The sequence below is a fragment of the Myripristis murdjan genome, chromosome 23, assembly GCF_902150065.1.
Source record: "Myripristis murdjan chromosome 23, fMyrMur1.1, whole genome shotgun sequence".
Lineage (NCBI taxonomy): Eukaryota > Metazoa > Chordata > Actinopteri > Holocentriformes > Holocentridae > Myripristis > Myripristis murdjan.
Genome location: NC_044002.1, coordinates 6,844,091 through 6,868,426, shown reverse-complemented (window position 1 = coordinate 6,868,426; position 24,336 = coordinate 6,844,091). Strand labels below are relative to the sequence as shown.

General features: G+C 41.7%; 2 protein-coding genes across 2 annotated transcripts; one reads left to right on the top strand and one right to left on the bottom strand.

Moving 5' to 3' along the window:
• Positions 1-1,699: 1,699 nt before the first annotated feature.
• Positions 1,700-4,392, top strand: LOC115355049 (transcription termination factor 2, mitochondrial-like). Its single transcript, XM_030045682.1, has 2 exons — positions 1,700-1,763; positions 2,565-4,392. Exon 2 carries the CDS (start codon positions 2,595-2,597, stop codon positions 3,735-3,737), a length of 1,143 nt encoding a protein of 380 aa, XP_029901542.1. The 5' UTR covers positions 1,700-1,763; positions 2,565-2,594; the 3' UTR covers positions 3,738-4,392.
• On the bottom strand, positions 4,386-20,273 carry cry1a (cryptochrome circadian regulator 1a). Its single transcript, XM_030045681.1, has 14 exons — positions 19,342-20,273; positions 11,149-11,257; positions 10,876-11,018; positions 9,834-10,018; positions 9,531-9,619; positions 9,212-9,352; positions 8,376-8,687; positions 7,775-7,926; positions 6,876-7,078; positions 6,644-6,748; positions 6,411-6,509; positions 6,154-6,231; positions 5,910-6,014; positions 4,386-5,300 (listed from the first exon to the last, which is right to left on the bottom strand). Exons 1-13 carry the CDS (start codon positions 19,497-19,499, stop codon positions 5,914-5,916), a joined length of 1,875 nt encoding a protein of 624 aa, XP_029901541.1. The 5' UTR covers positions 19,500-20,273; the 3' UTR covers positions 4,386-5,300; positions 5,910-5,913.
• Positions 20,274-24,336: the final 4,063 nt, after the last annotated feature.

Sequence of the window (24,336 nt, the reverse complement as noted above, 5' to 3'; positions counted from 1 at the left end):
CAAGTAGAGACTAATACCACTTGACCCATCAACTGTTAATGTACCATTTGATGGATAGTTTAAGTAATTGAGGTTTTATTTGTTTGTGTGTGTGTGTGTGTGTGTGTGTGTGTTGCTGTTTTATGGTCTTTTAAAATGCATGCATGGTTGCATTTAAGTGTTCAGCTGAATTTGTGACTGTATGTGTGGGTGCATGTGTCTATGTAGAATCTACTTATATATATCTACATTGTAGATATATATAAGTTTATATTTTTATGATGTATAATCATGTCTACATGTTTTTCTACTTATTATTATTGTAAATTCTGCTTTTATTCGGTCATCTGTGATCATGAATATTAATAAACTAAAATTCAAATTCAAGCTTATTTCAGTACAACGACTGCTTCCAATTTTTTCTGTGATAATGTTCAGCTTTTATGAGACTGAGGGCCCACTCACATTGGCAAGTTTGAGCCCGTATCGTGCTAAAGCCAAAATCCCCCCCTCCCCAGTCCCCGGCTGGCCTGCACTCACATTACCTTTTTCCCAAACGCGCCCAAGCACGATTGCCCCCGGTGTGCACGTCATCACGTTGAAATACGACAACAGGCATGGCCCGACGTCATTATAAATCAATATTCTTCAAATACATTCATCATGTCTTCCTTTTAACTAAAAAACGTTTTTGGTCCTTTTAATCAGACATGGGATGTTTATTTACCTTGACAGTTTCGGAGGTAACTTCCTCCTTCTTCAGAAAGGTCCAACTGACAGCTGGAGCGGCACCTGTCAGATCCGGCAGACCGGGTGACCGGGTGGCCGCACACCGCGCGGTGCTGCGGCCAGTGCCGGCCGGTGCCGACGCGGTGCCGCCCAGCACCAGGTCTGCCGGATCTCCGCACACAGACTGCTGTACTTTCATTATAAACCGACTTTTGTTTATACGCGGTTGCAGCAGCACAACGGACAATGACACAGACAACATGGTTGATTATTGATTGCGCAACGCGGCCATTCGCCGGTAATCGCGCTGTGCACATTAAACAATTTTGCAGAGGCAGGAGGAAAGTTGCATGATTTACGTTCGCGCACTGCGTGCGTGACCGTGCATGTGCTCATGTACGCGCCCATAGTTTGTGTGTTTGCACAGCTGATGGGGATTCAGACGGAATAAATAAACACCGTCTCTCACTTTGCGCGGTTTTCTCCTTCACCTCAACTGCTACATAACAAGCGGCACGCTGGTACATCTTTTCTTTTTTTTTTTTCCTAGTATGGCGAAATCGTTTTTTTGCATTTTGGGTGGTCATTGCGGCTTGTTGGTTAAAGTTGGGGTTAAGGGTAGGTCTAGGGTTATGTTAAAGTTAGGCATGAAAGGTTAGGCATGAATCGGACATGGTTAACATTAAGTAAATGCTGCATAGAATGAATGTAAGTCAATTACGTCACACCTTCGCCATCCTAGAAAAAAAAAAAAAAATCTCCACCGGTACATCCAGATGGACCAGCGCACTGTATGAATCCTGTCGGTGTGCTGCAAGGGTACGCCCACCAGCTCTGTGATTGGTCACAAATTTATCGCACTGTTGCTCATTCGCTGAAACCAGCTACATGTTCCGCCCTCAGCCAATCACAACCCGGACCTTAACCGTGTGGGCGTGTCCTTCCCAGAGCTCCGGTGGGATTCGTCGCAGCATCCGGCTCATTCATGTTATGAAATCGGTGGGTGTGGAGACGTGAAGTAGTGCTGCGGCGGAGTGCACGGGCTTGGAAAACCGGTAAACAACCCGTTTTGCTATTCATTTTCTTAAACGTGTATATAGCCTTGTATTTAGCTTCTATATAGCCTCCATTTACAGGTGTGTTTAATGCGCATTGGGCTTTGTGTGTGAGCTGCAGATGTGTAGATCCATTGTTATGAGCGCTGTAAGGAGTTGCATGTTACACAACGAAGCTCCACCACACATGACATACACCACAGCACATGCTCCTGTACCAGGACACGGTGTTCCCGGGGCTCCAGCCTCTTCTGGACGAGGACAACGTCAGTTCACTTAAGCTACGGCAAAGTCCCTGCAGCCATAGGCTATCAGGCAGGCAGAGGTCAGCTCCTGATGGCTGACAGCATAACATCTGGTTAAGTAACAGGGTGTCACAGGCTAGAGAAACTCTGAACTCAAAGCTTTAAAGAGTGTCCGGTCATGGGAACTTGAATTCCTTTGCTGATGTCCTAAATAGTGTGCTACACTGAGGGGGTTTCCCTGGAATCAGCTGAGTTAGCAGCACCCTACAGGAAACCCTGAGGAAATTGATCACATATCCTCCCTGAGGATTTGTTGCATTCATGACTTCCAAGTTATACAGCTTTGCACTTATAATCATTTTTATTTATTTGCTTTAAGTGTGGGTATTATGGGAGCCACATGTTGCCATATCCAATTTGTGAAGGTCACTTCTTTCATTGGATGGTTATTATACTAGTTAGTTACTATTAGTTAAATGCAAACTAATGTGAGGTCCCTTATGCCAGTGGTGTCCACATGCAGTGCCCAGTCATTATTTTGGTGTTTTCCACACAGGTTCACTGCAGTGTTTCTTTGTCGTCAACAATGTTTCGTGCCACCACCGCCTCCTTGTGCACCTACTGCCAGAGAATGAGGGTGTTCATCCCTCCCCCTGCTGCCTCGTCCTCCACAGTAGCCTCTCCCAGCAAGAGACCCGAGAACCAGCACACAGTGGACTCGCTCTATCACCTGTCAGTGGACATCCGAAAGATACGCAAGTTCAAGGGCTGGGTTCTGTCTGAGAGCCCCACGTACGTGACGGAAACGGCCAGCTTGCTGAGGGACATGGGTGCAGATGCCGCAGCGATTGCTCGCGTCCTGGAGACTCACCCAGAGGCCATGCTGTGTCGGCCGGAGGACGTGGCCGCCCAGCGGGACCTGTGGGTGTCTGTGTGCCCCAACAAGCGGGAACTGATGAGCATCATTGAGAAGTTCCCGGCCTCCTTCTTCACACTAACTCACCATGGCAACCAGCGAGCCAACATCCAGTACCTCCACAGCCTGCGCCTCAACAAGCGAATCATTGGCAAGCTGATGGCTAGCGCCCCGCAGAGCTTCAGCCGGCCTGTTGAACGCAACCAGGAGGTCATCCACACGCTGAGGGAGACCTACCTGGACCTGGGAGGTGATGAGGGCAACCTGCGGATCTGGCTTCAGAAGCTCCTCAGCCAGAACCCGTACATCCTGATGCGGCCTGCCGAGGCCTGGAGGGACAGCCTGGGCTTTCTACGGGAGCAGGGCTTCACCACAGAGGAGCTGCTCAGCCTGGTCTCCAGCCTCAGGGCCTCAATCGCAGAGCTGCAGCCAGAGGCCATGGCCCAGGCGCTGGCCTACATTGAGGAGGCTCTCATGTGTTCAAAGGAAGAGCTCAAGGACATCGTGATCCGCTGTCCTGCTATTTTGTACTACTCCCTGCCCACCCTGCTCGGACGGTTCCAGGGGTTGATGGACGCCGGGGTGAGCATGGAGCAAGTGAAGGAAACCCCCAATGTCCTGGAGCTCACCACGCAGATCGTGCTCTACCGCATCCAGAAGTTGGCGTCCTACGGGTATGACGTGCGCGGCGGCAGCCTGGATGTTATTGTGGGGACCAAAAAGGATTTTGAGATGAGCTACGGCAAGCTGCATCTCAGGCAGCTGCGGCCGCTCTTCAACCCTGTAGCTCCTCTCAGATCTGCAGAGGAGTGACTGTTTGGCCGATCTGCAGTGATCATGCTTTTATTGTGAAGACAAACTTTGAGCAAGCCATTGTGAGGCACAATGTGGGTGAAAGTAAGAATATGAGATTGTGTGTTTTGTGACAACTTTGAAGATATCTAAGTATTCATATGGCATACCGGAATATAATGCCATGCATCGAACCAGAGGCCTATAGAAACATCTTTTTTCATAAACTCGGATTCAATTTTCATGCACTGTACATGGAACTGTTACTACTGTTAGTAACAGAGAGATCACAGTAGCTGAACATATCAAGAGTGGAAAAATAAATTCCAGCTGAAATTTTGCTGTGTCATGATATTGCAGTGGTCAGTATTAAATCTGCATTTCTTCTCAGTAGTTTGATCTATTAAAGTCATCTAAGTACTAAATGGGAAAAAACAAGATTTCACATACTTTTGTTTGAATGAATAATGTACACTATTATTATATAATGAACAATGTCCATCCTAATCTTTATTAGGCTTGCTGGGTTATTTTCTGTATGAAAACCAAAGGATCATTCAAACTGATCTCATTTCAACTACCAATACTGTTGGACTGGAAGGCAGCCTGCCCTGGAAATATTGGTTTGCTCATTTCCACACTGCAGCTCCAAATAACAGACTGAGAGCATTTTTTTTTTATATTTAACCAAGTTTTAATTAAACAAGCACAATGAGAAGGAACAAGAAGCAAGTGAAGCGGCACACTCCAGTGGTACATTTATTGGTAATTACACAGAGGGAAACCATGAAATGAAGAGTTTGTATTCCTGTCACCTTTTTCTCAATAAAAACTGACAAGGGCAATAACTTGATAGTAACATCACACTGATGTCATCTCTACAGTGGTTAAGAATAAATTTGGTAAAACTGAGCTACATGGTTCTGAGAGAGGTGGAAAGTAAATGATCAAATCACCGTTTGATGGACGGATTGGATGGTTTAAACAAAGACAGGAGAAAATTGGGAGCAGAGATACAGATAAAGATGCAGAGGGAATAAATGAGAGGATAGGCAGCTGCATTAGCGGAGAAGCAAGGTCTCTCACTATCTAAGGACTGGACTGTCAATAAATGCTTTCACTTTTATTGAAAATTTCAAAAAAAGAAAAGATCCATCCACAATGATTCTTTATATCAAAAATATATCAATGGGTCTATGGCTACACAAAGAGAGAGAAAGCACATACAATAACAAATATGTACAAGTTGTATGTGAGCAGAAATTAGCAAATTCATTATATACACAAGGATTTTAGTCCTGGCAATATTAACTTTCACAGCAGCATAGTGTGACCGTCTATCCAGTGCCGAAACACTGCGAGGATGTCACCACTGGCTGGGCTGTTCAGTCCATATGGTAATATACAGTCCGAGACGTAAGAAACTTGCGAATGTGCTTAATGACAAGACGATCTTCTCCTCTTGATGCTATGTTCACCCATTGTGTAACAACTTGACAGTGTGATGTTGTAACAGAACTTCAGTTTTAGTGTCCGTTTTGTTGTGGCTGTCCACACAGTACGACAGCAAGTCTGAAGAAAGTCCTGCATAGAGGGGGAAAAAAAGAAAGACAAGCTGCTGTATTTACAGTGAACATGTCCCGGCTATCTGATGCAGCAGCACACAGACAAAAACAAAAACACAAAAACACCACTAATTCTTAAGACTTGCATTGGTTACTTCTTCAGATAAATATAGCATTTATACTCGACTTAACATTGTGTATACTTGGTTTCATGATCAACATAGCTTTACGTTAGTGGAGAGATTTTTGGTCAGTAAATATCTTTTCTGTTTTTGTCTAACAACAGTCAACAATTAGTTTTATGCATGTTTTGTTCATTGCAACACAACAGTGGCAGTGTGAACCTTGTGTGCATTCTGTGTTTGGTGAATGTGTGACCAATGGGAAGTAAAAAAATCCAAGACAAAACTTAAAATGTACAATGATGACCCTCTTAAGATCTTGATCTACCATCACCCTCTATGGCAGTTTTGTAGTTTGATAACCTCAGCATAATTATTAGTGTGAGGATCCTGCAGACTCCATTATAGGTGTAATTATCTTTTGTGTTTATAGTCTCCTACTATGAACCTGGAATATGATTTGTGGTATATAAATAGTTGTAGTACTACACCAGAGGTGAACTAACCTGTTCAGTGGCTGCTGTGTCTCTTGACTTTGGAGCCAGTGCCATTTCCAGACTCCTCGCTGTGGCGTTTGCCACTGGTCTGAGTGTTGGTGTGGCGTCCAAGCCCTTAAACCAAATAACAGATTTGAGATATGAGCTGAAGTTACTTTTTATATTTGATAGAAAAGAAGCAGTTAAACATAAATGTGCAAAACTATAAACTCAGTTAATGTGGGTCTAGCATGCACTGCACATCAGTACTGACCTTGCTGCATTGTCAAGCCAGGAATCTGCTGGGTGCCTTGAGTGTAGCACATGACACTGCTGTTGGTGCTTGCGTAACCTGGAATTTCATGCAAGATTTTATGATTACTAGAGAATTCTTTGAGGAATGCTGCTTGATGCAACATACAGATGAAAAGTGCAGTTTAAGGAAAATAATTTGGAGTGAGGGGGAAAAGAAGCCTAAATCATTTAGGAAATTAATGATTATTTAAATGTGCACCAGCTGAGGGTCCATACCATGCTGATGGGTGCTGATGCTGGTTTGTGGGTCACCCTGGGAGTACACCATGACACCACTTTGCCAGTCTCCCTGGGACTGTACTGGCATTTGGTAACCTAGAAAAATAAGGAAAAACAATCTCTAGCTCAAATACAACTGAATTGCCATTGACTAGAGCATGCTATAAAGGACATTAAGAAAGAAGCCAAAAGTCTGGACTGTCAGAGCACCGGGTTAGTGTGCCACCCACCGGACGGAGCTGCAGCATCTTGTGTAGCCTCTACTGAGAATCCCATCATGCCAGAGGACGCTTCACCATTACCATTACTGTTGGAGGGAACTGTCGCCAAAAGGCCTTTGGACGCCAAGACACAGACAATGAGTATTTGAACTTTCAGGTTTAAAATTTTAAAACCCAGGTGGGCATGGTGCTATGTTATATCACAGACCGTGTAACTCTTATATAAGCAGTGTTTCCTTACCAAGGCCCCTGTAACAGGACAGCTGCTGGTAGATTTGTTTCATGCGTTCAATGTTGAGACGGCTTGCCTCTGCATGGTGCACCATGGGCTTAGGGTACTGAACTCCAATAATACATTTGGCTGCCTTCTGCACACTCTCTGGAGCGTTCCAGGGATCATAAATATACTTGGCTGGAAATCCTCTCAGAATAGGGAGGTAGCGCCTGAATTTAAAACAAGAACAAAAAACATACAAAAAAGTTTGGTAAGCATAATAAATAATATAGGATAGTGTAATTTCCTTCCACAACAAAGATCTCAGGCTGTAAAATACAGTGTATTGGCCAATATATTGGCCTTTTATTAAATAACAGATGTCAGACACAAAAGCTTGTCCACCTCTTGTATGATAGAGGTTCCTCCCGGACCACAGCTACATTTAAAAAACTCCTGTGAAATTTTACTTTCTTGGCAAAGATATTAATTTAATTGATCAATTTAGTTTTGTGTAAATATTCATGTAAAGGCCTAATGTATCTCTCTGAATAGGTGCTCTAGGCCACCTTGCCTTTAAGAGCTGCTGATCCAATTTCATTGAACTACGTTTGAGAGTTTGTGTTCTATTATGATCTGAATGTGGATTCAATGCTGATTTCTATTCTACCAAGAATAACATTCTAGGGTAACCACTCCATGCCCGATATTAAATTTTGGCATAAAAACATCCAATCTTTAAGATAATGGACACTGGCACAAAAGGTGGGCTATTGACAACCTCTGTCTAAAAACACTACAGTTGGCCTTCCAGAGTGTATTAGTTAAAATCACAACACATCACAGAGTTACAGATTCCAACAGGTATTGCAGTTTGTAAAGGAAATCAGATAAACCTCAAAGTATATTAATAAATGCAAGTGCACCGTATGTAGTCTCCGTTGGGGTCCGTGCGTCGGCCGAAGCCCACAGGGCAGTAGCAGTGGAAGAACTGCTGGAAGAAGGAGCTGCAGGAGAGCCACATCCAGCTGCCCGCATTTACACTCCAATCTGCATCCAGCAGCAGCTCCTCAAACACCTCCACACACACACACACAGACACACAAAACAGGCCTCATGTTAGCTTCAAAACATAATTATTCATATTTGGTTCTGAGAGGATTAAATCCTGCACCTCGGTATAGATCAAATGAATTTGTCTTTAGGTCTTTCCTCCTTCTTGCACTTCCTCATTAGCTCCTACCACTAGATTAGATTAGATGGAACTTACATTGGTAAGTAATAGAATCAAATAGAGAAAAAACACAATAGAAGTAATTATGAGTGAGATATCTAAAAACAGGAGTAGTTAGAGGGAATTCAATCATGATGCACATTCCACAATGAGCACACTGAGATAAAAGCTTCACGTCTAAACACATAAAACCAGTACAAATACACAAAATATATGGCATAAACATGACATTAAAAGGAAATTATGTCCCTTTATCATCCCATCCCTTCTTTCATCATCTCCCCTCCAATAACCTTCATGCCCTCCTCCCAGCTGATCCACAGGTCTCCTCTGGTCAGGAAACAGGCCACAGCGTGTCGGGCCAGGTGGTGAATCCAGCCCTCCTGCCTCAGCTGGGTCATGATGGCGTCGATCCAGGGGAAGCCGGTACGTCCCTCTGCCCACTTTGCCAGTGCCTCGGGGTTGCGGTCCCAGGGGATCTGGACGCAGATTGGGTTGCTCTCCATCTTGTCAAAGCGAGGGTTGTTGGTGGCTGCTGTGTAGAAGAACTCACGCCACAACAGCTGACCATAGAGGGACAGAGGAGGGGAGCTGTTCTTCTTCACCTTTGAGGGGAACAGAGAAGTAGAGGAAGAAGTAGAAGAGTGGGATGTTGCAGCAACTTGGGGTGGTTACCTTGTCATGATGTCATCAGTGTAATGTTTATATATTAATTTATACTCATCAATAAATGAGTGCTTAGTCTTTGTCTGTATTAGTGACTAAAAATTTTTACTATTTTCAACATTGGCCGATACTCTGCCATATTTGCTATGTTGACACACTTCTGTAATTAATGACACCAACTGGGAGATATTGGAGTCTACAAAAATATCCGCTATCCTACTTTTAATTACCACTGGGAGGCTTAATGTCTTTTCCCAGTCAGCAGTTAGTATTTAAAATCAGTATTTCTCCAAAAAGTTATATATTTTTTCAACAGTAGCGAACTAATTCATGTTCCATCCTCATGAGTATAAGCTGTGATCTTTAGCTAGCGCATAAATATCTATATTAAGTGTTCACAATTGAATGTGACTCAACAAAATTGGGCTCTGTTTTAAACTGACAGATCATCTTAATGGCCTACCTTCCTGTAAAGGTCAGTGAGTTTGAAGTAGAAGAGGCGACAGGAGAGACAGCCGAAGCGCAGGTATGGGCTGAGGCCTGTGGGGCTAGCCAGCAAAGAGTTGGCGTTCATCCTGGGACGCTCAAAATTGGCTACCCATGCCTGACAGCAACACAAAAGAATAAAATGGTAAAATATGCAAATAATGCTGAAAATTGACACTGCGTTGCATTATGTGTTAATTAAAAACCAAACAACATCCCAGCAATTGCACATCTGGCTCTGTATTATTGTATTCACTGTGTCCGTTTGAACAACATACAAGATGAGTGTGACTGACCTTCCTTTCCAAATGCCTCTCCAGTCGAGTGAGGGCTTCGGTCTCTCCCCCCGGCCACACAGCAGAGGATAGACCTTCAGTGTCAAAACCTGCAGGAAGCACACAAAACAAAAACACATGAGAGACTCACCATTTTGCATTTTACTGTTTGATGTGTGTGATCATATCTATATGCTCTTTTTGCAGAGGCAGTTTGGTGTCTACATTGTCCACAAAAATCACCCTGAACCCCTAATTGCTGGTGTGGGTGATTAAGATGTGAATTAAAAGCATCTACATCAACCAATCTCTGGCCTAACTCACCCAGCTCCTCCAAGGAGGGGACACCAAACTTGTCATCGTGGTCATCAGAGAGGGGTGTGGTACATTTCCCCATGACCTCCGCAGTGATGGACTCAGCAGGCAACTCCACTGCATCCATGTGACTGATGAGGGTCTGAAAACGCTTGTAGGTGAGAGGAGACTGACCTCCATTTAGCTCTATGATCCTACAGGAGGAAAAGAGAGTGTGTGAGACAAAGAGGAACTGACAGATGCATAAGGTAAGTTTAATAATTAATCTGTACTAATGTCGCTTTCACACCAGACATGTTTTGTCTGGCTGAATCGAACTCTGCTCTCAGACCATTGTTCATACATCCACAACCTACTTTGCTGGCTGCATTCAGGTGCTATCAGAAAAAGCAGAACAGACTTTCATTGTTTAGTTTCGATTTTTTAAATAAAACACGGCTATTACGTTGACACATAAGAAAAGAACCTCTTAAACTCATCACTTTGGTCTGCATGCCTAGATCCACTTTTATCTGAGCCGTGTGAAAGCTGGCTGAGCCAAATGAAAAAAGTGATGATGTATCAAACAACATGTTAGTCTGGACCATGCAAACAGACTGTTGGGTGTGACAGTGACCTAAAATTCTTAGTTGACAGCTAATGTAGTCCAGATAAACAATAGGACAAAGGGTTTTTAGGGGGTTTTTGTCAGGTCATACAAACCATGTATTCTGGCAGGTGTTTCAAAGCATCATGTTTTACCTCACTCCTTTGTGTCAACACATCATGATGCTTTAATTTAAAAACCTGCCAGCACTGAATACTTTTTCTATGACTTGATGAAGATCTCTTACAGGATCAAGCCCTTAAAGTGGGAAGCATGAGCTGAAGCTTCTCCTTTTTATTGATTTCACTTCATCCTTTATCAAAAAGAAAGTGCATATAAATCTACTTTTCTTTTTTACATTTACACATGTTTTTTATGTAGCTATGGTCAGGAATAATACAAAACAACCCAACATAACAGTGTAACCGTACAATAAGCCATGAAGAATGAGGGATGACAACTCACTTATCCAGGTCATAGAGCGTGTGTGAGATACAGACTGTCACCTCCACGCCAGCCTCGCAGGCCAGTTTCTTAATAGCTGCATCCCGCTCTTTCCCGAAGGGCTCAGAGTCATACTCATAAGACAGACGAGTGATCTTCCACTCCTGGAGAACAGTGAGTAAAAACACAACAAACTAAACAATAGAGTACTTTGGGTTTGCACAACTGTTTTGTGCACTTTGGTAGAAAATGTAAAACTGTTAGTTTGGTGGGTAAATCAGCTCAGCGTGTCACCTTGAAAAGTCTGGGAAAAACATCTGTGGGCTGGCCTCGTATCACAAACAGACGGGAGTTGAGCTTACGAAGGCTGGCGTCCAAGTCCTCAAGACTCTGCAAGAGGAACCTAAGGGACGAGAGAGATAAAGGGGGATGGAGGAAGAAAACAAGATGATCAACACAATGACTTATAAATAGTTCAAATATTAAAAGATTTAGCACACAGTGTTGGAATAATCTCACCACCTGGCAAAAAGATTGGCCATGTGATGAAAAAGTCAAATGTGAAACTAATACCTTGCAATAAAAAGCCAGGGGACAAGACTCCATCAAAGATTTAGTGAAATAATTCCAGTGAAAACAAGCCACTGAAACACAACTATTCTCATATTATTCAATACCACAAGTCACAAGTGACTAGATCCAAATGTATGTTCTTTCCAGACCAGGTGGAATGCGTAATAAAAGGTCATGAGCAGCTGCATCTAATTTGCAAGACATACCATTACCAAATATAAGCTGCATCCTGTACGGAGGAGTCATGTGGGTATTTCTTATGTAAGGTGATGATTAAGCATGCAGAGGATGTGTATAGTTAGGGCATGACTGCAGAAATGACACTTGGAAAAAAATGTTTCCGCTACACGCCTGACAGCAGGGGACAGCAGAGGACTGGACATCAGAGAAAAACTAACACTTCAAAATGAATGGGATAGGATCATACACTTCTTACGGTTTATGTTTTTGCCTACCCTGACAATTTTACACTTCTAGGGAGCCAATAAGCCAGCCATTGATCATTAAAAGACATACAATCCAATGGAGTATCAAAAACCCAAACCCACTGTGAGATTTCAGTAGATGGCCCAGGATCAAATATCAAATCAACAGTCTATCTCATACACCACAGTATAAAGGGGCAGTGGTGGCATATGAGGAATTGCTCATCGCTGTAATGGTTGCAGTCCCAGTCCATGTGAACAGAGGTCCTGCATACTTCAGCAGTGAACACATCTTGGCACAGCCTGGGTCAGGAAATTCAATTCCCAACTAAGGGAGCAATCCAAACTGAACATGTGTAAACGTACAACAATGAGAGGTGCCCTGGACAGAGGTATCTATCTATCCATCTATCTATCTATCTACTAATTACTAATCTTATTAACATGTCAAAAAGATAAGCACATGTACTGTAAATGGATGGCCTGTTCATGCTCGTGTCTCAACACTAAAATGTCCAAGGTGCAACTGAATTCTGGTTAAGGTGGCTTTTTCAATGGCTTCAGTGTGGGAACGTCTCTTAAATTATGAAAAGCATATGCTATTACTTAGCTTAGATCATATGACAATTATTGTTAATGACTAATAATTGCTTACACCCAATCACCAACTCCCTGAATGCCCACAAGCCGCAGTACTACAGAATAAAAGGAAATAAATATCCTTTAGAAAACCAATTTCCGTCCTCATTTTTCATGCATAAATCTGAAGTAGCAGCATTTAGGCTAGCTGTCCACTTTTCATGAACAAATCAGTACGACTGTGCTAAAATGCCTGTCTGTCAGCCTGTTTCTTTGGAAAAATATATGTAATTACATATATCACCCACAGCCTACTGTCATTCTGTTGATCTGTTCTGTTGAAGAGATATGTTTTATCCTTGTTCTTCTCTGTATTTCTTTTATTCTTTTTACCCAAGGACATGACACACACACACACACACACACACACACACACACACACACACACACACACACACACACACACATGCTCACACAGAGCAGCAGTAATATGCTGCTTCCCGTGTTGTTGCTATAGGTACCACTCAAAACTCGTAGGTGGAAACTTCCTGTGTTATCGAGGCCTAATCATGTCTTCCAACAACTTAAAAGCCAGTGGAGTGCAGAAAACTTTTCTATACAGTTAGCCTGAATGAATTTAAAAAGGTTTCCCTCCTCTCCATCTTTTCCAAACAAGATCTCTTATTAGCTCCCCCTTTTGTACTACTTATTACCAAAGTCCCTCTAGTCGCTGAGGGGTGTTAATGGTTCAGTTAGTAAATAGTGGCGCACTCACTGGGATGAATTTTTCCATCCTCCTGAACAAAACGCCTGAACCCTGATTATTCTGCAACCGTGTTAATGCAGGGATTATGAAACAGAAGAAGCCATAAAATGGAATAAAATTGTGGCAAACTGGTAAATTTTGGACATAAAACACAAATGCTGGAGACTAATTATAGGCTGTCAACTGAGTTCCCCCGCATTGTTGCAAAAATCATGTTTAAGCTACAATAGATAACATTGCCGGCTAGAAGTTCTAAATGACATCAAGAGTTAACAGAAAAATTGCAATGTTAAATATCCACAAATCATATGGCATAATGTCAGTTAAATTCACGCAGCTAATTCATGTTTACCAACCTGGCCACTCTGTGATGCTTTAAATTAATGGATAACCACAGGATGGTACAAGATATGTTTGTGTTTAGCTTTCTCACTGCTGTTTAGGAGACTGTTGGTATTTTGCTGTTAAGTGTAGATTTGTCATTTCACATGGGAGCAGAAGTGTGCATACATGAAACAAGAATCTCATTTGGTCAAATTGAGCAAATCTATGGCAACTCAGCCCGTGGGGTTAGAGACACTCCTCTGTCCCACCGCCCTACTTTGTGATTAAGAAGTGATTTATTTTGGGGGTGTATTTTAACATAAACGTATTGACTAAAGTAGCTTTAACTATATTTTAAGATTGCCAATTGTTGAAAAACATTACAAATAGAGTTGCAGATACATCCTCCATAGCAACAATTTCTTTCTTGAGGCCTGTTTATGGATCACTCATGAATGCATGAAACACACATGGTCAATATCTTTCCAGCAACCAAGACTATACTCTGATGACTGCAAGCTGACACTAGATGTAGGACTAAATCCTATCTGAGCTAGGACTGCAAGAAATAGCAAAAATGAATAAATGAATAAATAAATAGAAAAATCATATTAAACTTACTTTGACAGATATTGCAATTGTGATAATATTTGTGATTTTAGTGGGCGTGGTCATTTTTTCATTTAATTTTAACTGGAAAATAACTAGTAAAATGTGGATGATGTCATCAATTTCTGCAGTCTGCACCAAATCATCTTTTTTTTTTTTTTTTTTTTTTTTTTTAAGTCTGGCACTTTTAGCCTTTATCAGAAATATGCAGCTGCTGCTAGATACGGCACTTATCCATAATGCCACTTTGGTACAATTTCGATTAACTGTGCAGGCCTAATCTGGGTCAAGGCATGTCTCTTCTGTCGAAAAGCAGGTCACTGGCGGGACAAGCTGCCTTGCTCTCCTGACCTCCCCGGTCACTCTAATGGTCCAAAGTCAAACCCAGACCATCTGACTCTAGAAGAAAAGCAGTGACCTAATATCCAGCCTTATATCCGGCAAGGATATCTTTAGAAGAGCTGTACTCCACAAGATGACAGATGAGTGGCAAATGTCTGTCTGGTTAGTGGACTTTCTCTAAGCTATTCTTGACCATGGGCACTCCTTGTTCACAAAGCGGCGATAAAACACATTTCGCAGTCAGTGTGTCACAAACAACTGTTACAAACAACCCATACAAATCACAGCCTCGAGAACTCGTTTCACTTGAATCATCAGAATAGCAGTAAGACATGCAACACCACTCAGCTTCAATCTAATGTAATTTAAAGGTCAACAACGAAGCAGTCATATTCTGTCTGTCTCTGACTTGTCAGCCTATATTGTGATTATAATGCAAGTGTGTGAAAGCTTTTGTAGTGATGAGTCCGCCTGCTAATGACACAGATCCAGCATTTGTTTCCTCAGGAGTGTAGGAGAACTAACAACTCCTCGTTCCATTCACAAGCAAATGTTAATTCACCAACCATGGATCTGAGCCCAAAGTGACTGGGTGGCAATCACAGCCAGAAAAATGTCCGAGAGTCAGATAGTTGTTTAATCCAACAAAATGACTGACTCCTACAGAGTATCTTGAAAAGCACTAAACAAAAAATACATGATACCAATGATTATTTTCATTACTGATTAATCTGTTGATTGTTTTCTCAATCAATTCGTTGTTTGGTCTATAACATGTCATAAAACGGTGACAAATGTTGCTCACAATTTCCCATAGCCCAAGGTGACATCCGCAAATGACTTGTTCTGTCCTAACCAACAGTCCACAACCGAATGATGTTTAGTTTACCGTCACAGAGGACTTAAGAAACCAGAAAGAATTCACATTTGACAAACTGGAGTTGGGGGATTTGTAAATCTTCTTCATAAATAACATTTATAAAAACAATTAATCGGTTATCAAAATAGCTCATGATAAATTTAAAAGTTGGCAACTAATTGATTATTCGACTAATCACTGCAGCTCTATATTATTATTGTTATTAGCAATAGTAGTAGTAGTGTTTACAAACCCATGAGAGTCTGTCTCCATAGCTACCATTACTTCCTCATTGGCAGTGAGGGCTTTTATCAGAAGTCAGCATACCAAAGCAACCGCTCAGTAGCTCAAACAAAAGCCTTACAATAAAAACAAAACCATCAACCCTAACACACTGCACAACACTACCTGCAACGAACCACGGGACTTTACCTCAAAACGTCATAGCAGGGTTGGTTTAACAAGACCTTACTGTGATAAAATCGGTCTACTCTTACTGTGCCAACAATTTTGGCGCAATGGAACATAATTTTAATATGAAACAGCAGGTAAATACAGGTGTTACTAATGATGCTAATTGAGGTTCTGCTCCAGTTGGGTCTAACAGAGCCAGGCTCCTGCCGTTGTTTATGCTGGCTCACTGGAAAGGCTCTGCTGCAGTTTTAAATGAAACACAAACTTAAATCATGTTATTAGTAACATCTGTATTTACCTGCTATTTCATGTCAAAATTGCAGCTGTGAAAAAGATCTCTTTTGCAAAAACAAAACAAAACAAAAATAGTGCAGTTCCTTGCCTAACTATGAAAATATCTGAAGCACTCTGAGCTGATCACAGCAGTTCTGTTAGTGGCACACAGACAAGACACATATACCCTGCTTGCCATTTAAACTGAACATTACTGAGACCAAAGCAGCAGAGAGAGCTGGGGTATCTTGCAGAATCGGTGGTGGATAGCAGAAGTAGGTCAAAAAAGGCATGGAAGACAAGAGGTTTTCTAACACACTGACCCACTTGGACCATCAGTGGAGATGTAATGGGGAAGGGAAGGTTGTTATGATTATGTCATCAGGCCTTGACCTGCCTCAATCACACCCTAGATCCTGTAGACACGGCTGACCAATAGCTCATTCCGTATGCATTTATAATTCATTTCAAATAAGAGGAAATCAAGCTGGTTGAGTAGGGAGAGTAGCACTCAGAATTACTAAGGCTGTCGGCCACAGCAACCATTTTTATACCCTTTGGCAAAACCTCCTCACCTCATTACCACAATATTGCATAACTGTGCTGGCTTTTGCTTTTAGCAATGTGCACTGTAAAGATATAGAAATGGAGACATCAGTGTTGCAGGCAAAAGTCTAATCAAAAGGCTGCACACAAACAACTCAGACTCAACACTAATACATAACAATTAGGTCTACTTTGGCTCAATCACCATCGGATACAAGTCATGTTTAATATCTGAAGCATTCAACTGTATATCACTGCACAGACCTTTTTCATAGCAGCCCTTTTGACATCAAATAGTCTTTAGATAGTAATTGTAGTGATGGTACAGCTAGGACCCTGGTGTTGTGCGTGTTGGTTCACTGTTACGGCTCTGTGGGAAATGAACCTTAATTAATCTCATCAGTAAGACCTGTGTTTCCCCTTCTATTTAATGTCAACATGGCTGCAGTGAAAAGGATTAACATTTCATCTTGCTTTGAATAAAGAAGCTTGTACTGAACATTAAATCACCATCTGAGCCTGCACAGACAAAATAAAACTCCTAGGAGAGGGAGATGTGCACAATTGCTTGACTGCACAGAGCGAGGTGAAAAAAAAAAAGAAGAAAAACATGAAAAAAGAAATCAGGGCATACTGAGCTGTGTGTGTGTGAGCTCTGCGTCACCCCGGGCTGCTGTTACATAAGAGTTGAAGCATAACATGGATGCTCCATAACAGGAACACCGCTGCTACTGCCCCACTCTTCCACTGACGGCACGGGAAGTCAAATATAAACCAGACCACACTGCAGGAGACAACCAGCACACATCTAAAATCCAACAGCTCATTCTGTCATTGAGTGACTGCAGGCTCCAGCACACATCTATGTTGGTGTTGCTGAATGGATCTCCGGGTCACTAAGCTGGAGTGAGGCTGTGATTGGTAGCAGGCTGCAGACCTTTACATATTGTATTTGTCAAAAAGAGTTTCCACAACACCTCTGAATGTGAACCCTGACTGCTGGTTTATTCGGTTAAGATGGAGGATGAAGCCAGCGCCAGATAACAGTGGCTCACAGGATGGAGAATGACTTCACAGATACAGTATCAACCACAGCGCCACTGACTTTAACAGTCCGCACGCTTATCTCTGTCACTGAGACTGAAACTTTAAACGTCCTGATTAATTTGTGTGTGACCACCTGACTAAAACTGCCTCTTCCTCTCTCACACTACACAAGCACACACACTCGCTGATGTTTGAAGTTCACAATACTGCTTGTAGGCTACAGTCATTTGTTGAACCATGAATAATCGCTTAACTGATCAACCGCAGGGATATGGGTCAAATTCAGACTTGTGTCAATATGTCATCTGAGCAAAACAGATGACGCTCCAGAAAGGGAACAGAAACACATTTAATCAGTACTGTAGATGCGTGTTAATTCACAGTGCGACTTCATTATTGACTCTGTGGTCAAAAGTGGACTTAACTGGTGATGACAATGTACGGGACATTTAAGATCATCTTTTCACTTGTGGCTGCACAATTTAGACTAAGGTTGTTTCAGATCGGACAGCCACTGAGCCTGACTCCAGAGAGACCATGTTCATTTATTACTCTCTGCTCTGGCTAACCTGGAAGCCTAAATAAGTCTGAAGACCCAGACATTTCCCTATTTCTAAATAGGGACAATGTTTCCAAACACATTAGTTACTTCGGGATGTGGAAAGACCCATGTTTGCCAAGTCTCTAATCCCAATGGAATAATGGTCTGAGTATCATTTACCCTGCCAGGACAGTATCGTAGCGGCCAGCGAGGCGAGGCGAAGGGAGGAGAATGAAGTTTTTGTTTCACTTTGTTTGTCTGTAAGGGAGGGTAAACCCGCCATAATTAATTTACCAATCTTTTTATTTGCACAAGAGTTTACCTGCATTTTTAATGTTAACAATCTTTTATAATGGAGTAGCATAAATTATCCATCTGTAATTCCACAGGAAATCTTATCAAAATGATCTAAGTTACATAAATATAAGGTTTTGATAGCAAAACGCATGGGTTCGTGTTTTTCTTTAAGTATAATTGATTTTTGGTTTCTGCTGGTTGAGTTGTTTGTTTTATGATAATAGCCGAGTCAAGGTCACATTGGACTTACTGTTTTATCTACTGCTGCATCACTGGACATCATGGAACAGTGCACACCACTAAGATAGGAAATGTCAGCCCCACTGCAGTCCGGTCCAAACACGTTTCCACTGATTTAAAATTACTTCCCTGCGTCTGGTATTATCTGCCACAAAACTTTGGCAAAAAAAAAAAAAAAAAAAAAAAAACATGCCTTGGAAGCACTTAGGCATTAACTGATAACTAGCAAGGTATTACTGTTTGCTCAGTTTCATAAATTATTAGATCTACACCATTAGATATACACCACTTATATGGAACATTGGTTCTGGATGTGTTTTTTTTTTTTTTTTTTTTTTTTTTTTTTAAGCTTACAATCTTATAACATTTGAGTGAATGCAATTATTTTATATGACAGTATAAATTTAAATAATGTATTTAGTGGAAGATTACTTAGATTGAGGTCCCTTATCGATACACACAGGAGCCTTATATCACATGCGGTGCACTAGTGAACTACATGCAAATCGATTTCTGACCAGTTTTGCTCGATTCTTGCTCTCCATTATCTTGGCATCAACTATAGGATCAAAGCTAAGTACACTTAGGGCAAGGGTGTGCCAAGTGCCTACAACCTGAAACTTAAAGTGACAGTCATCCATGTTTTACTCACCTCCACCTGCTGATCCCAACGTTGGAAGATCCTGCAAACCAAGGGTCGAGGATGTAGACGCAGCGGACAGTATCCGCTGCCTGCAGAGATTCCTTGAGCGACGGGTTGTCGTGGAGCCGCAAGCCCTTCCTGAACCAGTGGATCGTATTAACGACCATTACTTAATTGGACGAGTCCTTTCACTTTTTTAATAATAGCAACAGTCTTTGTGTATGCTGTTATTCCGATAAACTGACGCTATTTCACGATGTCCAAGAAAAAGGCTGCTGGGTAATCCAATATTAAAAAGAAAAAGTGCAGTCCTTTATTTTTTAGGTAATACAGTCCAACGTTGCCCCTAACCCTGCTCTAATAGAACTTTTTCCATTTTGTCAAAGAATTCAGAAACTGGTGACAGCTGAACCATTTGGGCACGAGACAGCGTGCGCTCCCCGGCAACTGGGACTTTAAACGGCGGGCGTTAGGACCTACTCCACTCACGAGCACCAGCCTGACTTGTTGTATAACTTGTTTTTCTGAATGGCGAAAAATGCATAAATGTCTATAAATATGTGGGCTACAAGGCTTTTGTGTGCCTGCGCTCTACAAACATCATTTAAGAAGTGTCTAACAGCAGAAAAACGAACTGGCCTGAAAACTGATGCAGTTGGTGCCGCTACCGTCCACCGGACACCGTGGCAAGACCGGCTGCTCCTCGCTCTGAATACTGGGGAAAGCTGGTTATGTAAATACAATTTCTTCAGGATATTCTCAAAGCCGCCGTCCCGAGTGTAACACGGAGAAACAGGCCTACTTAAATGGTGTTGAAGTCGTCTTAATTCCGTACAAGTCTTCTTCCCCGCTACAGAGTCGTTGTTTTGGTGTGTATCTGTGATTTTTCGCCACGGCTGTTAATAGCTGTACAACCTCCCCACCGCACCTTCAGCACTGATTCCGCCCCTACAATGACGCACACACATTCGACGTTTTCTATTGGTCAAAATTGATGTGTGGCTCATAACGTAGTCACGTTTTTGCAGCGTGCTCGCTCGAAGAGGCTGGCTTCTCCGCGTCAAGATGGTTCACGCGTGCAAGTTTCTAAAATTAGTGTAACACAAATGAATGGGTAGCTAGCACGGTGATGCCCTTGGTTCATGCCCCAGGTTCATGCTAGAGTGCTTGGATTAACCAAATAAATCTGACGTATAAAAACAAATACTTGACTGTATGTGAAACCCACAGACTCTCTGACTAACTGCCAAAAATGAACCGATCTAGTGTTTCTAACGCGATACTGACGAAAACGGAAGTGAAGAGAAGTGAATGTTCTCGCTTCAGCTGCATGCTTTTTGTTTTATTTAAACTATGTATACCAACAGGTTGGTAATTTGCAGTTAATAAAATGTGGTCAAACATCTTGCCAGTTACGAATCACATATCATTTGTGTGATAGATATTTTTTCTAAAGAAAATATACTATATTAACATGAGGTAAAGGGTCCACCTGACTGTGGTTACTACGAAAGAACCCGGATTAGCACATGAACTCTGGCATGAGCGGGCGGTGACCGTACCTGTGTGTGTGTGTGTGTGTGTGTGTGTGTGTGTGTGTGTGTGTGTGTGTGTGTGTGTGTGTGTGTGTGTGTGGGCGGGAAGGTATAATTGGTTACTCTGCTCTACCTGTGTGAATGTGTACTAAGTCGGTTATTACGTACTAAGGACGCTCAAGCTAGGCTATAGGTAGTCTTACCCATAGATATCTATAATGGTCTTACCTCCCACTATAGTAAGTTATACATATATAAAGCTAAGGATCATGATCCTTAGCTTTTAAACGTGTTAGAGCGACGAGATGATGTATAATAATATGTATAATAATAACAATAAAAGAATAAACTATTATTATTCGTACTATTTCCACCATTATTACTATTATTGTTATTATTATTATTATTATTATTATTATTGTTGTTGTTGTTGTTGTTGTTGTTATCGTTGTCGTTTTAACGTGTCGCAAAGCTTTCAGGATGTTGTCCACCTTCCACGCGCTGATTTTTCGACTTGAGTCTCTTTGATGTCAGATCATAAGAAATGCGTCACAATGTGCCATTATATAAATAGGTGTCTAATTATGCAAGAAATGATGCAGCATTGGCTTCAAGGCTGGAAGGTGTGTTGTGTTTTGGCCACGAGGTGGCAGTAGGACATCACACCAGTGTAAATAATGAGCGTGCCCTCCATGCCTGGCGATAATGATGAACAACACCCACTGGAGGGTACACTCTCTTGTTATGTTCACTGTTTGATGCAATTCAAACGGTCATATACGCTCCAAAAGTGTGTTATCTTTCAACAACAATCAGTGTGTGAGAATAAAAATAGCTAAGTAGCAGTTGTAAAAACTTTATGTGAATAGCACTTTTTAAAGCTGTTTACACAGTATTTTAACAATCAAATGAAAGCAAAACACATACTTATTAAACAAGTATAAACACCAAGGCACTGCGAGATCAAGGATAAGATGTGAAAATACTCTACAGTAAAAATAGGAGATAAAAGATATCACCCAAAAACAGGTCATTAGGAATAAAAGATGACTAGTAACATCCAAATATTTTGAGTGTAGGCCTGTGGAATGATGAAGGAAACACAATTGCATGATTACACTCGTTCTTCTGGGAAAACATACTAATAATCTATCATCTTGGCTGCAAAACCATGATCATTTTGCTGTTACCAAGCAACCAAGGCTTAACAAGTGAGGACATGCTTTAGAGGACCACAGTGCATGCACAGAACCAGCCAACAGCTGCCCACCTCCACCACTCTCACCTGAATTAGTCAGCAAGATATGCTGCATTGCATCAAGAGCTCATGGCAGACTACTGATGAACTAAGTTAATGTCCTCTTTCCTACCGAAGGAATGTCATTTCTGCAGACTTAGGTTGGAAAATAGCTAGGGCTGAGTTCAGAGAGACATCTGCATGAATACAAAATTCACATGGACAACTGTGTAGAAGTGAAGAGTTCCTGGCCGTAATACATAACATTATCTGAAATATACCACTCTGGCTCTCAAACATGGGATTTTGGGTCCCCAAGAGGGCCTTGATAGGGTTTCAGTGGGTCCTCAGCAGAGAATATGTATAGGAATGACCATAATTATATTAATTATACATTTATATCAACACTTGTAAAATTAAATACTGAATCAAACACAAAAAAATCCTATATGGGTCCCTGGGGAAACAATACTGTCTGCAGGGTGTCAGTGTACTGTTTCTTTTAGTAGGTTTATGATATAAAAAAAAAAGGTTTGAGATCATCTGCTCTAAATTAAAGATGATCTAGTTTAGTATCATTTATCATTTGCCAATGACGGACATACCATCTTCAAAACCTGGCTTGGTTCCTTGTAAATTTTTTAGGAGTGGGCGTCACGTCTCTCAAGTGGTGGCCATCTCATTTCATTTCAGTGTAGTAAGCTAAGTTTCACCAGAGATACTGCAATGTCACGCAAAGAAAGTATCACAGGCCTCTGGAATGGGAGGCTGTGTGGACAGATGGTTGGTCCAGCTCAGACGTTCAAGGAGAAGCCCCAGCAGAAGGATGAATCATCAGTGTACCAACTGTTCCTCCCTGCATGCCTCCAGAATTCAACTCACTCACACTTTGTTTTTATAACCTCTCAAAAACACTGTATAATAGAAAGTAGGGAGTTCATTATAACGATGCAGTGATGCTCAGTCTTAATCCACGAAGAGAGAACGTAGGCCTGTGTTACCGTACATCTGAAAATGCTGGACATTGGGCAAAGTTCCATCTCTGATCTTAAAAAGCTCCAAGCTATGTGCTTTGGCCATTAAAATATTAATGTGGATCTGGCATGAAAGCTTTTGGAGTTCCTCAAGAAAGCTACTTTTGCTGCTGTTGCTGCAAAAACACTTTCACTTCTCACTTAAAATTGTCTGTGAACCCCAACAAATCTATGTGTAACAACAGCCTCAGAATTACATAATAACATATAATAATGTAATTCATGTTTTCATCACCTTATGTTTTTAATGACAACACAATTGGGGTTGATTCAAAAGGTGTGCATTTAGTCATACCCCATTCCAAAACATGACCTTTAACTGAAAGTCTAACTGAACTTTAATATTAGCAGAGCAAAATGAGACAGGACTGAGATTCAGTGAACTAAAATTCAAACAGGCATATTCAGGAAACTCATTATAATGTTATCCTCACTTTTAAAGCCTCTGAAAATAAAGTGGATGGAAGAATGTCAGTGAGTTTCACTGTGAACTTCATTACATTTGGCTCCAAACCAGATTTTCCCCTCAAGAGAATATTAATTCAAGTTGCTCTTGCTGACAAGCTCACATTACACTGATTAACTGACCCCAGCACTACTTAAATGTGGGCATATGATTATGATCAGTGATGTATTGGTAAATATAAAGGTGGGTTATATGAATGATTTATAACTTGAATAATCTAGAAACTAGTATTATACTCTCAATTTAATTTGTGCCAGCCTTAAAATGTGGGTAAACTCTCTTCTGCAAATTAAAAGATGATCAAACTGAGATTGTGTAGGCTAAACAGATGACAGCTCAAGCTGCTACAAGAGCAACACATTGATTGTTTTCGCATATTGTCGAACATTTTATTCAGAATACCTTACAGTAAGCTACCATGAGTGCCTGTTTCCAGCATGGTGGTGGCTCAAGTGGGAATCAAACCTCTCTCCCCTGCCAGTGTTTAATCGCTGAGCCTCACCACCACAAAAAACAGGTTTAGATGGTATAGAAAATATGTGTCTGTAAATCTGCTGTTGTGTTTTTACACCAGCAGGTAGGCTTTGCTGAAAGGTAACCGCTTATCCGTGTCAGTCAAGACAAATGGAGCCGCGGATTGGCTCCTTCCAGCCCGCTAGGCTGCTCGCCCCTCCTCCCCAGCGAAGTGCCGTGCTGCGCTTGTTGCAGTGAGCGCTGAGAGGGTTTGTGCGC